The 16,841-nt window shown below is 51.3% G+C and overlaps 2 protein-coding genes across 3 annotated transcripts in view; one reads left to right on the plus strand and one right to left on the minus strand.

Annotated features, from left to right (window-relative positions):
* Positions 1 to 12,434, plus strand: part of SMARCB1 (SWI/SNF related, matrix associated, actin dependent regulator of chromatin, subfamily b, member 1) — a 32,473-nt gene extending 20,039 nt beyond the window's left edge. For both annotated transcript variants that reach the window (XM_049790709.1, XM_049790710.1), the window contains exons 6-9: positions 1,667 to 1,833; positions 6,064 to 6,254; positions 11,768 to 11,899; positions 12,123 to 12,434. In XM_049790709.1, coding sequence (XP_049646666.1) covers positions 1,667 to 1,833; positions 6,064 to 6,254; positions 11,768 to 11,899; positions 12,123 to 12,162 — 530 coding nt within the window. In that variant the 3' untranslated portion in view covers positions 12,163 to 12,434. The remainder of the gene's footprint in view (positions 1 to 1,666; positions 1,834 to 6,063; positions 6,255 to 11,767; positions 11,900 to 12,122) is intronic.
* Positions 12,435 to 14,088: 1,654 nt separating this feature from the next.
* On the minus strand, positions 14,089 to 16,277 carry DERL3 (derlin 3). The gene is made up of 7 exons (XM_049790742.1): positions 16,185 to 16,277; positions 16,019 to 16,084; positions 15,672 to 15,745; positions 15,500 to 15,593; positions 14,792 to 14,984; positions 14,289 to 14,379; positions 14,089 to 14,183 (listed from the first exon to the last, which is right to left on the minus strand). Exons 1-7 carry the CDS (start codon positions 16,275 to 16,277, stop codon positions 14,102 to 14,104), a joined length of 693 nt encoding a protein of 230 aa, XP_049646699.1. The 3' UTR covers positions 14,089 to 14,101.
* Between the last annotated feature and the right edge of the window lie 564 nt (positions 16,278 to 16,841).

The following is a 16,841-nucleotide window of genomic DNA, read 5'->3' on the forward strand; positions in this document are numbered from 1 at the left end:
ATGAAAGGACCAGTAAAGTTGACAACTCTAGTAAGACTGACAAGAGAAAACAAAAATGACCAAATTCGAGAACAAGTTGAGCTATCATCACTGAACTTGCAGATAATAAATAAATAAACTACAAATAAATGTGACAAGTCTTGTACAAAATGGCCCCAATTTTTTTTTTTTTGTGGCCACCCTGGTGACACTTAGAGGTTACTCCTGGCTATGTGCTCAGAAATCACTCCTGACTTGGGGGACCAATAATGGCCTAATTTTTAAATCAAAATGTGCTTTACCATGACTCCCCTAATAAAAACTTATCCATATGAATTGTCCTATTATTAAGAAAATAGTATTCACAATTAAACTGCAGAAATAGCAAAATTCTATCAACTATTTAAAGAACTAACACCAGGGCCAGACAGGTAATATCGGGGTTAAGGTGCTTACATGATCTGTAGGTAGGGTTCCTTGTTCAATTCCTGGCATTAATATTCTTCCTTTGAATTACCTCCATGTTTGATCCTGAGCACAGGGCCAGGAGTAAACGTGGGCACTAAAGATGGTGAGTCCCCCAAAGAAAGGAAGAAACTCACCAGTTATTGTCTTTTACAGAAATTAGAATAAAGAACCACACGATGGGGCCAGAGAGATAGCATGGAGGTAAGGCATTTGCCTTGCATGCAGAAAGTCGGTGGTTCAAATCCCGGCATCCCATATGGTCCCCTGAGCCTGCCAGGAGCGATTTCTGAGCGTAGAGCCAGGAATAACTTTTTATTTTTATTTTTATTTTTTTTATGTTTTGTTTTGTTTTTGGGCCTCACCCGGCAGTGCTCAGGGGTTACTTCTGACTGTCTGCTCAGAAATAGCTCCTGGCAGGCACGGGGGACCATATATTGGACACTGGAATTTGAACCAACCACCTTTGGTCCTGGATCGGCTGCTTGCAAGGCAAACGCCGCTGTGCTATCTCTCCGGGCCCAGGAATAACTCTTGAGTGATGCCGGGTGTGACCCAAAAAAAAAAAAAAAAAAAAAAAAAAAGAAGAACCACATAAAAGGAATAAAATTAAGGACAAGGTATGATGCTGTATAGGTCTTTAGAAATGAACCTCTCCATCAGTTCGAATCCCGGCGCCCCATATGTTCCCTTGTGCCTGCCAGGAGCAATTTCTGAGCCTGGAGCCAGAAATAACCCCTGAGCACTGCCGGGTGTGACCCAAAAACCACAAAGAAAAAAAAAAAAGAAATGAACCTCTCAGGGCTGGTTTCTCTTGAGGCCCCTGTCTTTGGCTCACTGACAGCCATTTTCACATGGTTATCCCTGGTTTCTAGGGTAAGAGAAGGGAAGGAGAGAGTGAAGCTGCCACATTTGAAGTGCCTTCACTTCTGTTCTACCAGGCATCTCACCCGTCACAACGAAGTGAATCAGACCCGAGGAGAATTATCTGTGGATAATTCCTGGATGTAGAAGAGAAAGTGTATGAAAAATGAGTACTAGGAGGAGGCAGTGATTGTTTCATGCTTCCTTCTGCCTGCCCCTGTGTCCGGAGGGTCCCTCATTTCTCCCATCCTCATCTGTGACCAGGAAGGTGATGAAGAAGAGGTGGTGGTAGGCTTAGTCGTGCACAGTGGAATTAGATCCTTTGTCATTTGGTATTCTTGGTTTCTTTTGCTTTCAGAAAAACTGATGACCCCGGAGATGTTTTCAGAAATCCTCTGTGATGACCTGGACTTGAATCCGCTGACCTTTGTGCCAGCCATTGCTTCTGCCATCAGACAACAGATCGAGTCCTATCCTACAGATAGCATCCTAGAAGACCAGTCAGATCAGCGCGTCATCATCAAGGTGACTCCTTGCCCTTCACCAGGGCTGGGGCAGAATTGGGTGCTGAAGTTCATTGTCTTTCTGTGAGGTCTGCCGTGGGGAAGGGCTTCTGGAAAGCAGGATCTCAGCTCACTCCAGAAAGTGTTAAGGGACAACTTTTCCAAGTCAGATTTATTCTGGGTGTGTTCAGGGGTTGCTGTTGTGCCTGTTAGATTCTAAGCAGAGCCTGAATGGTACAAGGAGATGGTACAGGAGATGAAGCCAGGGAAACCCACATAAACCATTGCTATGCTTTTTCCATGGCTGAGCTAAGCTGAACACATTTACCTATACTGAATCACTGTCTCTTTGCAGATCTGGTTTAAGTTAGGACCTTGCTTGCTGCATTAGAGATGAAGAGTTGGGTGTAGTCAGAGTAGGCCTTTCTTTCTTTTTTTTTTGTATTTCCTATTTTTTTTTTTTTTTTTGTGGTTTTTGGGTCACACCCAGCAGTGCTCAAGGGTTTTTCCTGGCTCCAGGCTCAGAAATTGCTCCTGGCATGCACGGGGGACCATATGGGATGCCGGGATTCGAACCGATGACCTTCTGCATGAAAGGTAAATGCCTTACCTCCATGCTATCTCTCCGGCCCCTGTATTTCCTATTGGTTAGTGATGTAGAATAGGTTTTCATTGTGTTTATGGACTATATATCTGGTTTAAAATTAGTAGGTGTGAAATCTTTCTGTTTTGTCTTTTTTGAGTCACACCTGATGGCTGCTTAGGGGGTCACTCCTGGCAGGCTCTGGGGATCATATGGTATGCCAGGGATCAAACTGGGGTTGGTCCCAGGTCAGCTGAACGCCCTACCTACTATGCTGTTGCTCCAGCCCTATGAAGTGTGACTGTCTTAATTTTAAAGATGTAACTGTTTAAGATCCCTTAAATTTCAAAAGAATTTTTGGATGGCTTCCACCTAGGCAAAAACATTGTTGGATTTGAGATGGAGATTATATTGGCGGTTAGTCATTTGGATAGTCCTGATGTCATAACAATGTAACATTTTCCAGTCCCTGAGCAGGAGTTATATTCCCCATTTATTGATGTCTTGAATGAACCTTTTTTGGGTTTTGAGTTTGGGCAGTGCTCATACTTACTTACACAGGAATTACTCCTGGTGGGGCTCGAGGACCTTATGACCACAGAGGGGACTCAGCACTAAGGCTCACCACAGTCCCGGTGGTTCCGATTGGTTGAGGCTGATCCTTATGGCTTACTTTTAGACATTTTTCTCAAAGACAAGAGCTATTACACTGTTGTTTTATTCAGATAGGACAGTGGGCAGTCATATGGTTTTAAATCTGCCTGAGACTTCTACCTGTCTCCTTCCTCAGCCATAAGCCACTGCTGGCCCCAGGAAGTCAGTTGCTGGTTCTTAGGACAGTCTCCAGGCTGTTTCCTTGGCAACAGGCTCCTATATTGGGCTTGGGCACTGACACTGTGGTAGAGTACTCCTTCCATGCATGAAGCCCTAGGCTACACTCTCTCTCTCTCTCTCTCTCTCTCTCTCTCTCTCTCTCTCTCTCTCTCTCTCTCTCTCTCTCTCTTTCTCCCCCCCCCTCTCTCTCTCTCTCTCACTCTCACTCTCACTCTCACTCTCACTCTCACTCTCACTCTCACAGTCCCATGTGCCACTGAGGAGCTATTGCTCCTGACTCCCAGGACACTTTGGAGGACAGAAGTCTTTGTCTCCTCACAGCCTGGGATAGCATTCCCAGTAACTGGACCTAGTGGGGATGTTGAGGAGGGGGAATGACTCACAATTCATGCTGTTGAGAGACCACCTGTGGTGCTAGGGGATCATTATGGAAGATTGGGGATGCGTGATACAGGGACGGGCTGAAGAAGTGGGTGGGAGATGACCTGTCTGTGTAGTCTTGTGAGCCCTGCAGCATTCTTAGCACACTGTTGCCCCAGAGTTCTGCCCAGAGCATTCAGCAAGCTTTCCAGATTCTTTTGAGAAGCGGAAGGCTTTAAGACAAACCTCAGACCCCCCTCAGCCTGACCCTGACCTCTGGCTTCCCTTCTGGCCTTGGGCCTTGGTGTTACTGTGTCCTCAGTCAGGGCTCCTCCCTGGCCACCAGGGAGCCATGTGGTTTCTCTCTCAGATCATTCAGTTTTTCCTCAAATACCACTTCCCTAGGGAGGCCTGCCAGGCCCTGCTTTACTCCTCCCCTCCTGTTCTACTTGCAGGATCCCTCCCAGAAGACTGTCTAGATTTGCCCCTTGTTCCCTTTGCCTCTGTACATCTCTTTGGTAGGCCTGTCATTTCTTTTGTTGTTGTGTTGGGGCCACACCCAGTGGTGATGTGGGGCTACTCCCAGCTCCCTGCTCAGGGATTGCTCTTAGCTGTAGGAATGAAGGGTTTGAGTCTGTTTTTTGTTTTGTTATGTTTTCAGGGCCACACCCAGTGGTACTTAGTACTTAGAACTATTCTCAGTTCTGTACTTGGGGGCTACTCCCTTGGTGCTCCAGACTCCACGGTGCCAGGACTCAAACCCAGGCCTCCTGCATGAAAGCAAGTGCCCAGCCTCTTGAGTGCTCTCTCCGCCTCTAATCCTTTTTAAATGTTGTAAATTAAAGCATTAATCAACAGTTGACTGAAGTAAGTCCAGTCCACATGGCACCACCCTGTGTCCAAAAAGTTCCCCCTCATGTTGCTCCTGGGGAAAGTGGCACCTGCTGTGCCTCTGTCTGTTGGGGACAGGGTATCTTCTTTGAGCCCCCCCCACATATGCTCTTCCAGTTTTGTTCTGAAAATGTGCATTGTGGGCTCTGTGGAGATAGGCAAACATGAGGGATTGGCTGTAAGTGAGCAGAATGTGGGGCCCAAAAGGATTGGGGTTTTATGAACGAGGCCATGGCCAGGAGGAGTTCCCCTCTACGTACTAGGCTCTTAACTGCATCAGCATTGTCCATCTCAGTTCTTGTATGACAGCTGAGCTGAAGCTGGGACACAGATGAGTTAGGAGTCCCTGTTGGAGACCTGGGTGATAGCCAGTTACATGAAAATAAAAAGCAACAAAAGCGGGGCCGGAGAGATAGCATGGAGGTAAGGCGTTTGCCTCTCATGCAGGAGGTCATCGGTTCGAATCCCGGCGTCCCATATATGGTCCTCCCGTGCCTGCCAGGAGCAATTTCTGAGCCTGGAGCCAGGAATAACCCCTGAGCACTGCCGGGTGTGACCCAAAAACCACAAAAAAAAAAAAAAAAAAAAAAAAAAGCAACAAAAGCCTCAAAGATTCTCATATGGTAGAAAGAGGTCCTGAGTCCATTCCCAGCACCAATGGCCCCAAGTATCACGTGTAACTCTAATGGCCTCTGGGTGCCATGGGGTAACCCTGGACTCCTTTACCATCACCACTGACCGTGGCCTCTGTCAAGACAAAATAGCTGAGCTGAGTACCAGAGGATGGCTTTGTGAATGGACAGGGAGGGGCACAGGATGGTGTTGTGAATGAGCATGGCAGATTACTGGATGTCAGTGAGCAGAATCTCTAGGACATGTGGCAACCAGACCCAGAGAATTCTTTCTGAGTGACTGAGGGGCCCATTATTGAGCTGTTACAGCTCATCTGTGGGGGTGGGAGGACATGTCACATGGTGAGAGACATACTGGCCCAGGGTCCCTGGGGTCCTGCTGTGGCTCTCTTGCCTGGATACTGCTCTCCCAGGATTGTTCTGACTGGGAGGGTTCAGGAAGGGGGTTGTTCGTTGTTTGGCATGGGGTGGGGCTGGTGGTCATTAGTAGGATAGGGTAGAATTGCCTCTGCCTCCTCCCTGGAGAGCTGGTCAAGGACAGGGAGCATCTGCCAACAGGTTCAGGTGATGATATTAAGGACCAGGGAAGGCCCCAGTATAATAGCTAAGTGAGGGACACTAGTATCATCATCTTGGAAGGGCCTGCGAGACGAATGGCCCAAAGGAGACCGGCCAGCTTGGGGAGCTGGGCAGTGGGAACAGATGCTCTGGCATCACTTCACAGGCAGTGCAAGCAAGAGGCCAGACTGGAGCCAGAGACCCTCATGGTTGTCCATTAAGTGCAGAGAGGGCATTCTGGACAGGAGGACAGACCAGCACAGTTTCCCGGTGGTGAGTCCTGGGCACAGTCCAGCCAACAGGCTTGGCTCCAAATCAGGCCACCCTCCTCTCTAGCTCCCTGCTAAGTCCTGAGTCTGGCCAATCTCACTTTCTTCTCTGTTTCTGACCGCAGCTCAACATCCATGTGGGCAACATCTCCCTGGTGGACCAGTTTGAGTGGGACATGTCCGAGAAGGAGAACTCTCCGGAGAAGTTTGCCCTCAAGTTGTGCTCGGAGCTAGGGCTGGGCGGGGAGTTTGTCACCACTATCGCATACAGCATCCGGGGACAGCTGAGCTGGCATCAGAAGACCTATGCCTTCAGGTAGGTGTTGCTGGGACACTGCAGCCTTGCCCTACATCCAGAGGCCTTAATGAAGATGACATTTGTCTCCTGAGTCTGTCTTCCTCCCACTTAGCTGCCAGCAGCTCCCTCAACCCCACCCCTAGAGGTTTTCTCAGTTGAGGCACCTCACAGGGTTCTGATAGACTTGTTATCTCTCAAACTAGGGCTTCACATGCAGCTCTGAGACTCAGAGTTGATTCCTTGGCTCCTTTTTATTTTCATCCTATCTTGTTGTCATTTAGTGCAAGACCATGAGCCAGCCCCTCTCCTGCAGAGGTGGAAGTAGACACAGAATATTCTGGACCTGGGACATGGGCATTTTTCCTTGAGGTTGTTTTTGGTGTTGTTTTTTGGTGGTTACCCCACAGGTTAGATAAGTATAGACAGTAGCAGAGTAGTGTCAGGACTGTTCTGTCATCTCCAGCCTGAACTCACTGTCTAGATAGGATGTTAGGGTTCACTGTGCCCAGACATGTTGGCCATTTTCATTGCAGTTGAAAGTGGTACACAATGGGCCAGAACAAAGAGGTCTGCTCTTAAAAACAGCACAGTTCATTGAGCTCATTAGTATGTTTGTGTCTCGGCTGGTTCTCCCAGAGATCCCGTGAGACCTTATTCTTCAGACTTCCTATAAAGCTGAGCAAGAGAGAAGGAATGATTCAGCCCTCGGGATAGGAGGCCCTGGGCCTGGGAAACAGCTGGCCCCCCTGGGAGCGGAGTACCGCCTGCATTCCTGGGAATGCAAACTGAGGTGGCAAGTCCATCACCTCCATCCTCTTAAGCAGTTCTGCTTCCCACCTGGCCTGAGGCAAGGGAGAAGACCTTGGACCCCAGCATGGTGATCAAGCTTGTCCAGCTCTTGTCAGGCATCAGGGGAGATCAGAAACACCATGTAGCTGGCCCCTTGGGAGTCTCACTTATCCCAACTGACAGTTCCTCTATACCTGGTGTATACCTGGTGTGGGGGAGTGTAGTTTCACCATGGAGGAGGTTGCTTGCCTTGCACAACTCCCTTAGACCCCCTAGCAGGCCAGCTAGGCAGGAAAGCTGTAACCCCTGTGGGTGCAGAGCTGTGTCTGAGCAGTTCTTTTTGGCTTCAGGGGTTCTTCCGCCCAGGCCCCTGGCGTTCTTTACACTGTCTGGGGGAGAGGATGGGCAAAGAAAAGAAGGGGAGTCTTCTGAGTTTTCTGGCTCAGGCTCACATTCTTTGAGGCTTCTCCCACTCCTCCAAGGTTCTCCCAGCACCAGTCCATCCCTGCTCCCTAAGTCTCTGTGTGCAAGTCCTTGAGGTCTGTCTAGAGAGGAAGGCGAGGGGATAGCCGTGTCCCCAAAGCCAGGACCACTGTGATGCATGAAGCCCTGGCTCACTGTCTGCTCCATACAAGAAGCTCTTCCTGGGGAATGGAATGGTAGGACAGATCCGAGTTTGATCCCCAACATCCCATCTGATACCCCGGGCCTGCCAGGAGAGTTTTTTTTGTTTGTTTGGTTTTTTTGGGCCACACCTGGCGATGCTCAGGGATTACTCCTGGCTCTCTGCTCAGAAATAGCTCCTGGCAGGCATGGGGGACCATATGGGACACTGGGATTCGAACCAACCACCTTTGGTCCTGGATCGGCTGCTTGCAAGGCAAATGCCACTGTGCTATCTCTCCGGGCCCAGCCAGGAGAGATTTTTGAGTGCAGAGCTAGGAGTAACCTCTGAGTGCTGCTGGGTGTGGCCCCAAAACCAAAAAATAGAATAAAATAAAATAAAAACAAAGCAGCCCTTCTGGGCCTTCACGAAATAGTCCTGTCCATTCCTTCAAGCAAGCCCAGCTCCTGGCTGGTGCCTGTTCAGGGATAGAGGCATTGAGTTGGTCCAATGTGAGACAAGTCTGCCTGTATACACAGTTTGTCTGCTACCCCTGGCAGTGGGCAGGAGGCACTCTTCAAGTAGTCAAGATGGGGCATGATCGGAGTGCTCCAGGCTCCTTAAAGACAGAGCTGATCCAGAGCAACACATTGCTACCCTGAACCAGCGGGATTGGGCAGGAGCGCTGGAGCGTGGTGTTGGAGCGTGTCCTTCAAGTGTGTTGCTCACCAGGTTGTATGGAGGCTCTAGGCGTCTGGGCCAAGTGCCTCCCTACAGAGTTATCAGCTCTAGGCCCTAGGCTGAGGATGAAGACTGTGGAACGTAGAACTTGATGGCAGGAACCACTTGTTTTAGTAACTTCTTCCCAGAGACCTTGACAAGGATAATCCCCCTCTCAGCTGCCAGCTGTGTGGAGATTTGGTGTTTCTACGTAGTTGTACAGTAGCTGTCACAGTTGGCTTGAAAATTTTCTTAGCACCCCAGAAGGAAGTCCTCCACCATACAATATTCAGCCCCAAGCGTCATGTTTCCAGACCTGGACAGACAATAATATTCTGTTCTGTGTATAAACTTTCTCTTTGTAATACTTGGTTGAGATGATACGCAGTCTTCGTGACTGACTTCTTAGCTGAAAGAGTATTTTCACTATATATAGCCTATGGTGGTGGGAATCATCTTATTTTTTTCAGTCTAGTTCAAACCCAGGCCTTGCACATGTGAGACAGTGCTCTACTGTGAGCTACTGTCCCTGCCAAGAGAGTGAATGAGATTGCCCTGAGAGACATGCCAATCTTCTGCCTTATCAGCCTGCTTGGGCATTTACAGTTTGGGGCTAGCAGGAAAGGCATTGCTGGGCCAGGGCTGTGGGCTAAGTAGGGGAGCTTATCCTGCTTCTCATATCCATGGCAGTGGGTTCAGGGACAAGGGGCAGAGATGGAGTACTGCAGGTAGGGCACTTGCCTTGCATGCAGCTGGCCTGGGTTCGACTTCTGGTACTCCAGGCGCTCCCCTGAGCATCACTGGTATGACTCAAACCAAAACCAAAAGGTGCTGGATTCAGTCTCTGCCACCAATTGGACTCAGCTCTCTACTGGGTGTGACATAGACAATTGACACCCAAAATATAGATAGTTTTGATCGTGTTGCTGGCACCAGGGATATGGCAGGAGTAGAACACGTGTCCCCCATCTGTGGGGCCCTGAATTGGATCCTCAGCACTAAAAAAAGTGGATGGGGGACTGAGATAGTATAGTACAGCAGGCAGCACACTTGCCTTTCATGTGGCTTATCTGGGTTCAGTTCTCATCTCCCCAGTCGGCCCCTGAGCACCACCAGGAGTGATTGACTCCTGAATATTTCTGAGTATGAACCTCTCTCCAAAATAGGAAAGATTTGCTGTGAATGCTGGTGTGCAAGTTTTTGTTTGATAACTTTCAGTGTGTGTGTATGCTGCTTTCTCTAGTAGCTGCACTACTAAAGAGGTTTCCAGGGCTTACCTGACTCTTCCTGAGGAAGGAGCACCTCCAGTGGTACTCAGAGGTTGTGAGGCACACAGGATTGGACCCAAGGTCTTGAAAAGGGCAAGGCCTGCGATCTGCCACTTGAGCTGCATCCCTGCCCTTTCCTGGCTTTGGTTCTAGCCATCCTGGTGGGAAGAGGGAGGCTTGGATTTGCATTGCTCTGGTGAATGATGAGACTGGATACCTCTCTATCTTTGCCAAATTGGTCGTTCAAGGTCTTGGTCTGTTTTTCAGTTGGGTTATTTTTCTTTTCATTCCTGTGTTGTCAGGAGTTCTTTAGAGAGCCTAGATACAGGGCCCTGCTCAGATTTGCCAGTAGACTCTCCCATACCATCTGTCATATCATGGTTATGATTGGCAGTGCCCTTTGAAGTCTAGAGTTCTCACTTCTTTTCTTTACTTTGGAGTATCAGGGATGGAGCCCAGGCTTTCTTCTTGCAGAGCAGCACTCCCACTGAGCTATGGTTGCCTAAAGTCTTAGTCATGTGGCATGTGTTTTCCCCCCTTTTATTGTTGATGCTATTGTGACATACATAGTGTCATGCTTAAGAGACCGTTACCTAATGCAGGCCTGGCACCCTTGTCTAGTAAACAGGAGGGTGACGTCTTGCGGCCTCCTCTCCTTCTTGTCACACTTGTTTTCCCTCATCTCCTGTGTGAAAGGGCAGCTGCACAAGGCTCAGCTGACCCGGCCTGTCACATGAGAGTGTAAACGCAGAATTGCCAGAGATGAGCTTCGGAGTGTCTCGAAGCATTCCTGTGGTTCTGTCAGCCATGGCTCTCTTGGCTTGAGCTCTGGGGGTCCCATCTGGTATTGGAGGAGTTCAGGGGTTGCTGTAGGAAGGCCTGGAGCTTCATGAGCTCCTGGAAACAACCCAGCAGATCTCCCCTCAGGGGCCCAGCAAAAGGGAGGCTCTGCTTGAGTTTCCTCAGAAACTCAAGGCAGGCCTGCCGGCTCCAGGCTCTCACGTGCTGTTTCAAGCAGTTCTTAATTTAGAACCAAGCACTGGAGTGACATCTTCCCGGAGCCAAAGGGAGGTAAACAGAGGGGCCTCCACTCACCAGCTCTTGTTTAAATTAAAAGGAAAACATGTTTTGCCTCCCCTTGGTGTGGGCTTGGCGCCCTCCACATTTCCCAAGGAGGGCAGCCGGGAGCCCTCGAGGTGAGGAAGGATGTTTGGGTTTGGGTCTGTGGCCGGGCAGTTCCTGGATTGCCAAACCGCCCACACTGGCTGGACAACAGCTGTCAAGAGCTACCAGGAGGGGTCAGCCAGGGTCCCACCACATTGGAGCAGTGCCTGGTGCTGCCCAAGTCAGTGGCCCTGGAGGGGCCAGCTGGAGAAGAAAGATCAGGAAGCCATGGCATGGCAGCAGCTGGAAGGGTCAGAGAAGACAAAGGCACAGGCTGTGCTGAGGCTGATCTTAGGAGGGAGGCTGTCAGCTTTCCATGTGTCTTTAAGAGGTTGCTTAGGGATCTAGGATGGAGTGATTGGGGGACCCAAGGGTCTGGATCAGCACTTTGTCATATAAATGAGTAACTAGCCTAGCTCTCGGGGAGTTTAATTTGACTCAACTGAAGCTGAAAGTGTGTGAAACGTTCAGGAGCAGAGTAACCTCTGCCCTTCACAAGGAGGTGGCAGGAACTTGAGGGACTTCTCCTGCTTTCTTTCACTCAGTACCTGTCCTTGCTCAATGCTTCATGGCCCTGGACATGAGTGGGCAGCCAGCCCTCCCCTGCTCTGCCTCAGAGGCTATTATCACGGCTGCCCGTGGAACCACCTCCACAGTAAACACCCCTCCCAGTCTCCAGACTAGGAGACGCTGAGGCGGCTGGAGCAGTGGCGGCATGGGGTCTGCCCAGAGTCTGCTTTGAAGTGAAGCCCAGAGAACAGGGGCCTGTTGTTGCCAGGGAGGTGGCGGCATCTCTGTAGCCCCCAGTGACAGGAGTTGTCCCGGCCACCCCCTCGGGAGTCCCACTGAGAGGCAGCCCCAGAACACCCTGGGTCTTCCTGAGTGTACCGGTTCAGCATACCAGTAAAGGTATGGTGATGCGCTGTGCCTTCTGCAGCCTTCCGTGCTGCTTCTCTGTGGACTAACAGTCTGTGAATGCCCCATAGCGAGAATCCCCTGCCCACGGTGGAGATTGCCATCCGGAACACTGGTGATGCTGACCAGTGGTGCCCTCTGCTGGAGACCCTGACGGATGCTGAAATGGAGAAGAAGATTCGGGACCAGGACAGAAACACAAGGTACAAGTCTGTCCCTATAGGTGTCTCTATAGGCACCACGTTCCCTCACCCCACATCTTCCTTGGTTTCTGGGGAGTCCTCATCCACACGACTAAGGAGGGTTTTTCTGCAAGTCCATAAGCAGACCCCTAGCCTGAGGGCTCTTGAAAAGCTGGGTAGGTGGGAACAGGTAGCAGGAGGGGCCACAGAGAAGCTGCCCTGGCTCATCATCCTTCTCCTCTAGGCGGATGAGGCGTCTGGCCAACACTGCCCCAGCCTGGTAACGGCCTGGCACACCCACGAAGCGTATAGAAGATGGACCCACTTCTTTATCATCTTCTGGAGAGAGTGAGGCCAAAGGGCAGCCAGACTGTCCTGAGCGGCACAGGGCAGGGGAAATCCCTTGCTGCCCTCCCCGGGCACACGCTTCCACCTGCTGAACCCCACTTCCCAGGACCCACTCGATCAGGAAGAAGAGGCCTCATTTAGGGTTGGTTTTTGTATAGGAGCCCCAGGCAGGGCTTGAAACACTTTTTAAATAAAAGGCAACAGGTCATGTTCTGTTTCTTCAAGATAACAGCCTAAAAATAAGGGCCAGGCAAGGAGTGGGGCCTGGCTGGGGGTGGGAGTGGGGTTATCACTCTTCATTCCATCCCTGCCAGAGATCCATCCTAGCTTTTCCTCCTGATGGGCTTGTGGGAGGGGAAATGAACAGTGGGAAGGGGCTCAATATTCCCACTCCACTCCCCTGACCCTGCATTGCAGGGACACAACAGCCTCAGTTCCTGCAAATGCACGCCTGCCCCCTCACCTCCCAGTGCTGCTTGACTAACAGCCTGCTGTGTCCTAGCTCCTAGGAGAGAGACATCTGGACAATTTCCCCTGCCTTCTTCCTAGCTCTGCCTCTAACAGGTTGTTATCCCCTCTCTCATAGCCCTGAACCACAAAGGGGCTTTCTCGAATTAACCAAATCACTGTCAACACGTGAATCAGTTATGGTCTTCTGGGGCCGGAGAGGTAGTGTGAAGATATGGCGTTTGCCTTGCATACAGAAGGACAGTGGTTTGAGTCCCGGCATCCCATACAGTCCCCCGAGCCTGCCAGGAGCGATTTCTGAGCATAGAGCCAGGAGTGACCCCTGAGTGATGCCAGGTGTGACCCAAAAACAAAAACAAAAAAACAGTTCTGGTGTTTTTTTAAATGTAATATTATTGATACCATTGTGATTTACAGTCCTTCATAGTTGGGTTTCATACAGTGGATCAGGGCCAATCCCACCGCCATTGTCATACCTCCCTCCACCATGTTCCCTTTGCCCCCCTCCCCCAGTCTGCCAGTATAACAGGCCCATTTAAAGTTTAGATTAAACATTTGTGTCTCTTGATTCCATTGTTAACTTTGGCTTTAATATTTAGTTCTGTCCTTTTTTGTTTGTTTTTGGGTCACACCCAGCAGTGCTCAGGATTTACTCCTGGCTCTGTGCTCCAAGGTCGCTCCTGGCAGGTTCGGGGGATGCTGGGATTTGAGCCACCATCCGTCCTATGTTGACTGCTGTGCTATTGTTCTGGCCCCATCTGTCCTTTTTTTTTTTTTTTTTTTTTTTTTAAATCTCCACCAGTGCACCTGAGACCCCTTGGCCCCTGGCCCCCATCCTTTCATATTTGCCTTTCTCCTCCTTGATTCAAGTTTCTTTCCTTTTTTTCACTATACTCTGAGGCCAAGAGTGTTCGAGACAACTTCCATTCAAACCACTGCATTTCTTCATGCAGGTATTCTAAATACTACATATAAGTGTACATCTATGGTACTGAAGACAACAGGTCCAGACCCAGCACAACCTTAGCTGCTGGCAGGCCTGTGTCTGGGGTTAAGCAGGAATATGTGGTACGTAGGTCCTCACCTATCTCCATTGCCTGGGGTCAGCTGGTATTCAGTGGAAGGCCTGACCAGAGGGGGTGATTCTAGGCTAGCTGAAATTGGTGACCAGTGACTCTGAGGTGTTTGTTTGATCCCAGGTTGATGACATCCTTTGTAAGGCTGGACCAGGTTTGTGAACCATCATGGAAGATATGGCCAGCTAGTCAGCGGAGTCAGTTCTGGGGGCAAGCAGCTGCAGGTGAATTGTTTATTTGGGTGGAGCCTGGACCTGAGCTCAGCCTCTAGTCTAGGATATGTTAGTCGCTGGAAGCAGAGGTCAGGGAAACAGGCCTTTAGAGGTTGAGATCACTGCTGTGGGGGTTCTGGCTGCTCTTCTGGGAGAGGCAAGTAATTGGGGTCCTCTTCCGGGGCATCCAGTAGCAGCTTCCTATAAGAAGGGGCCCATGCAGAGTAGAGGTCAGCAGAGGCCCGCCTCAAGACAGGGAGTACTCAAGAGGACAAATGGGAGGAGAACTGTCATCTTAGCACTCACAAGAAGCCAGGGGTCAGCAGCAGCCGCTTCCCACCTGGCTGGTTGGGGAAGACATCCTCCAGAAAGTAGTAGATGTGGCCCACAGCAATCCCTGTGGAAGAGCAGAGCACTGCTGTGACTGTACTTCACAGCCATGATCCAAGCCCTACACAGTCCAGATCCCAGTAAGATCCAGAGTAACTTCAGGCCCCATAGCATGACCAGCCAGCCTCAGGCAGAGCAGATTTGGCCCAGAGTGGGCAGGACTTGGAGATTGAAGGAGGAAGAGCCTTCACTGGAAACTTGGCCCAACCAATCTCCCCACCCTTCACTCCCACCACCTATCTGGAGCCACACCCGTCAGCAGGCTGACCTGGCTGGTGTCTGCTAGCACATATAACAGGCATTGAGAGGGCAGATGAGAGGTCAATGCCCATGTCCAGGGGGATAGGTACCATCCAGGACCCTTGGCTAATAACGAACGGACCACCTGCTTGAAACGGGATAGAGAGAAACAGGCTTACCCAACAGGTCGACGAGGATGGAGTTGCCCAGCAGCAGTGAGAAGCCCATGAGCACCCAGGGCAGGAAAGGCGCCTGGAAGGTGAGGCCGAAGAAGTTGACCCTCACCTGAGGGCTGCGGCGGCTCCAGATGTACACCAGCATGGCCATGAGGGCCTGGCCCAGGAAGAACAGGCTTCCCAGGAGACCCAGCAGCTGGGCCAGAGTCAAGGCGCTGGAGGCGTCTTTAGAGTCAGACCTGTCTGTGCTGTTGGAGTGCTATTGCCCTCAGTAGCCCCAGGTGTCATTTTCCCATCAATCTGTGCCCAGAGTGAGTGATGGTGCCTCTTCCCTTCACCCCAGCCTCTGGCTACAGCCCTTGGGAGCCTGGTGTGTATGAATCCCCTGTGGCCCTTTGCAGGGCGCTCAAGATGTGGCCCCGGGGCCAGAGAGTTAGCATGGAGGTAAGGCTCTTGACTTGCATGCAGAAGGCTGGTGGTTCAAATCCTGGCATCCCATATGGGCCCTGGAGCCTGCCAGGGGTGATTTCTGAGCCAGGAGTAACCCCTGAGCGCTGCAGGTGTGACCCAAAAACCAATTAAAAACCAAAAAAAAGATGTGGCCCCAGCACAGTCGACCTAAAACTTGGGGGTGTAGGGTGGCCCTGATACCCACCTGGAGGTGCTATGCCTATCTGGGGCCTGCTTTGGCAGAGCTGGGGGGAAGGATACAATCATCAGGACGCCACCGAAGAGAAACATGTAGACAAAGTCAGCCGTCCGGCCCCGGAAAGAGCCTTCCTCTAGCATGCGGCAGTAGCGGAACCTGTGGGGTGCAAGTTTAGGAAGCGCCCTCAAGCCACAGTGTCCCCTCCTCCCCACTCCCCATTTCAGTGCAGGATACACAAAGAGCATGTTGAAGAAGAAGCTGAATCCCAGGGGTCCGAAGAAGAAGAAGTTGGTGACCAGCCTCCAGATCTGCAAAGGGGGTTGGGGATGGGGTGGGCAGTCAGGTGAACAAAGTGGGGGGCCCTGAGCCGGTTAATAACCCAGGGTGGGGGGGCCAGAGAGATATATCGCATGGAGGTAAGGCGTTTGCCTTGCATGCGGAAAGACGGTGGTTCGAATCCTAGCATCCCATATGGTCCCCAGGGCCTGCCAGGAGGGATTCCTGAGCGCAGAGCCAGGTGTAATCCCCCCCCAAACCAATAAATAAATAAAAATAAAAATACCAAAGGTGGGTGACCTCACCTGGAACCTGCGGAACACCAGGTGCGGGTTGAAGTAGAGCTGGAAAGGGCTCAGGAGCTCCAGCTGCTGCAAAACCCACCACAGTTAGGGGGAGCCCCACTCCATCACCACCCCCTCAGGGCCTGGCAGTCCCCCCTCCCAAACCTTCCTGGGCATCTTTACTTACCACGGCGGCCGTGGTGAGGACGCAGGCCGCGGTGTAGGCCCGCGTGACCGCCGGCACCTGCGAGAACTCCGCAGCCAGGCCCTGCCACGCCATGGGGCACCTTCTGGGACACACATGGCCCTTACCTGCTGGCAGCATGTTTTGTTTTTTCTTAAGCCCGCCTCCTTCTGCGATCTCGGCCAATCCGCGACGGAGCCCAGCGCCAGGAGGCGGGGCCTGGGTTCCCTGTTAGCCTATCGGGATTGAGGGAGCGTGAAAGCAGGAAGCGGCCTGGAGCATGGGCGGGCCCAGCGCAGGAGCCAATCAGCGAGGCCCACGGTGGAGCACGTGGCGATTGTTGTGGTCCCCGCGGAAACAGCGCGGGAGAAGTCGTAGCCAATAGGAAAGCGAGTTGCTTTGGCGGCTTCCGCGGGGGGGGGGGGGGGGGGCGGAGCGGTGGCGCGAGCGGTTGGACTTCTGCCTTGCTGTCGCTATCCTAGGTTAGGGGTTCGATTCCCCATCCCGGCGTCCCATATAGTTCCCAAAAGCCAGGAGCGATTTCTGACCGCAGAGCTAGGAGGAACCCCTGAGTGACACCGAGTGTGGTCCAAAAATCAATCAATCAATCAAAATAAAAGAAAGAAGTGGTTGTTAGGAGAGAAAAAGCAGGATCCTCTT

This window comes from Suncus etruscus, chromosome 17 (assembly GCF_024139225.1).
Source record: "Suncus etruscus isolate mSunEtr1 chromosome 17, mSunEtr1.pri.cur, whole genome shotgun sequence".
Taxonomy (NCBI): domain Eukaryota; kingdom Metazoa; phylum Chordata; class Mammalia; order Eulipotyphla; family Soricidae; genus Suncus; species Suncus etruscus.

Excerpts from the sequence above, each read along its gene's own strand:
- DERL3 (XM_049790742.1), bottom strand. The coding sequence starts at position 16,277 with ATGGCGTGGCAGGGCCTGGCTGCGGAGTTCTCGCAGGTGCCGGCGGTC. Across the intron at positions 16,085-16,184 it reads TCCTCACCACGGCCGCCGTG|CAGCTGGAGCTCCTGAGCCC; the intron begins GTAAGTAAAGAT and ends TGGGTTTTGCAG. Across the intron at positions 14,380-14,791 it reads CATCCTCGTCGACCTGTTGG|GGATTGCTGTGGGCCACATC; the intron begins GTAAGCCTGTTT and ends GCTCTTCCACAG.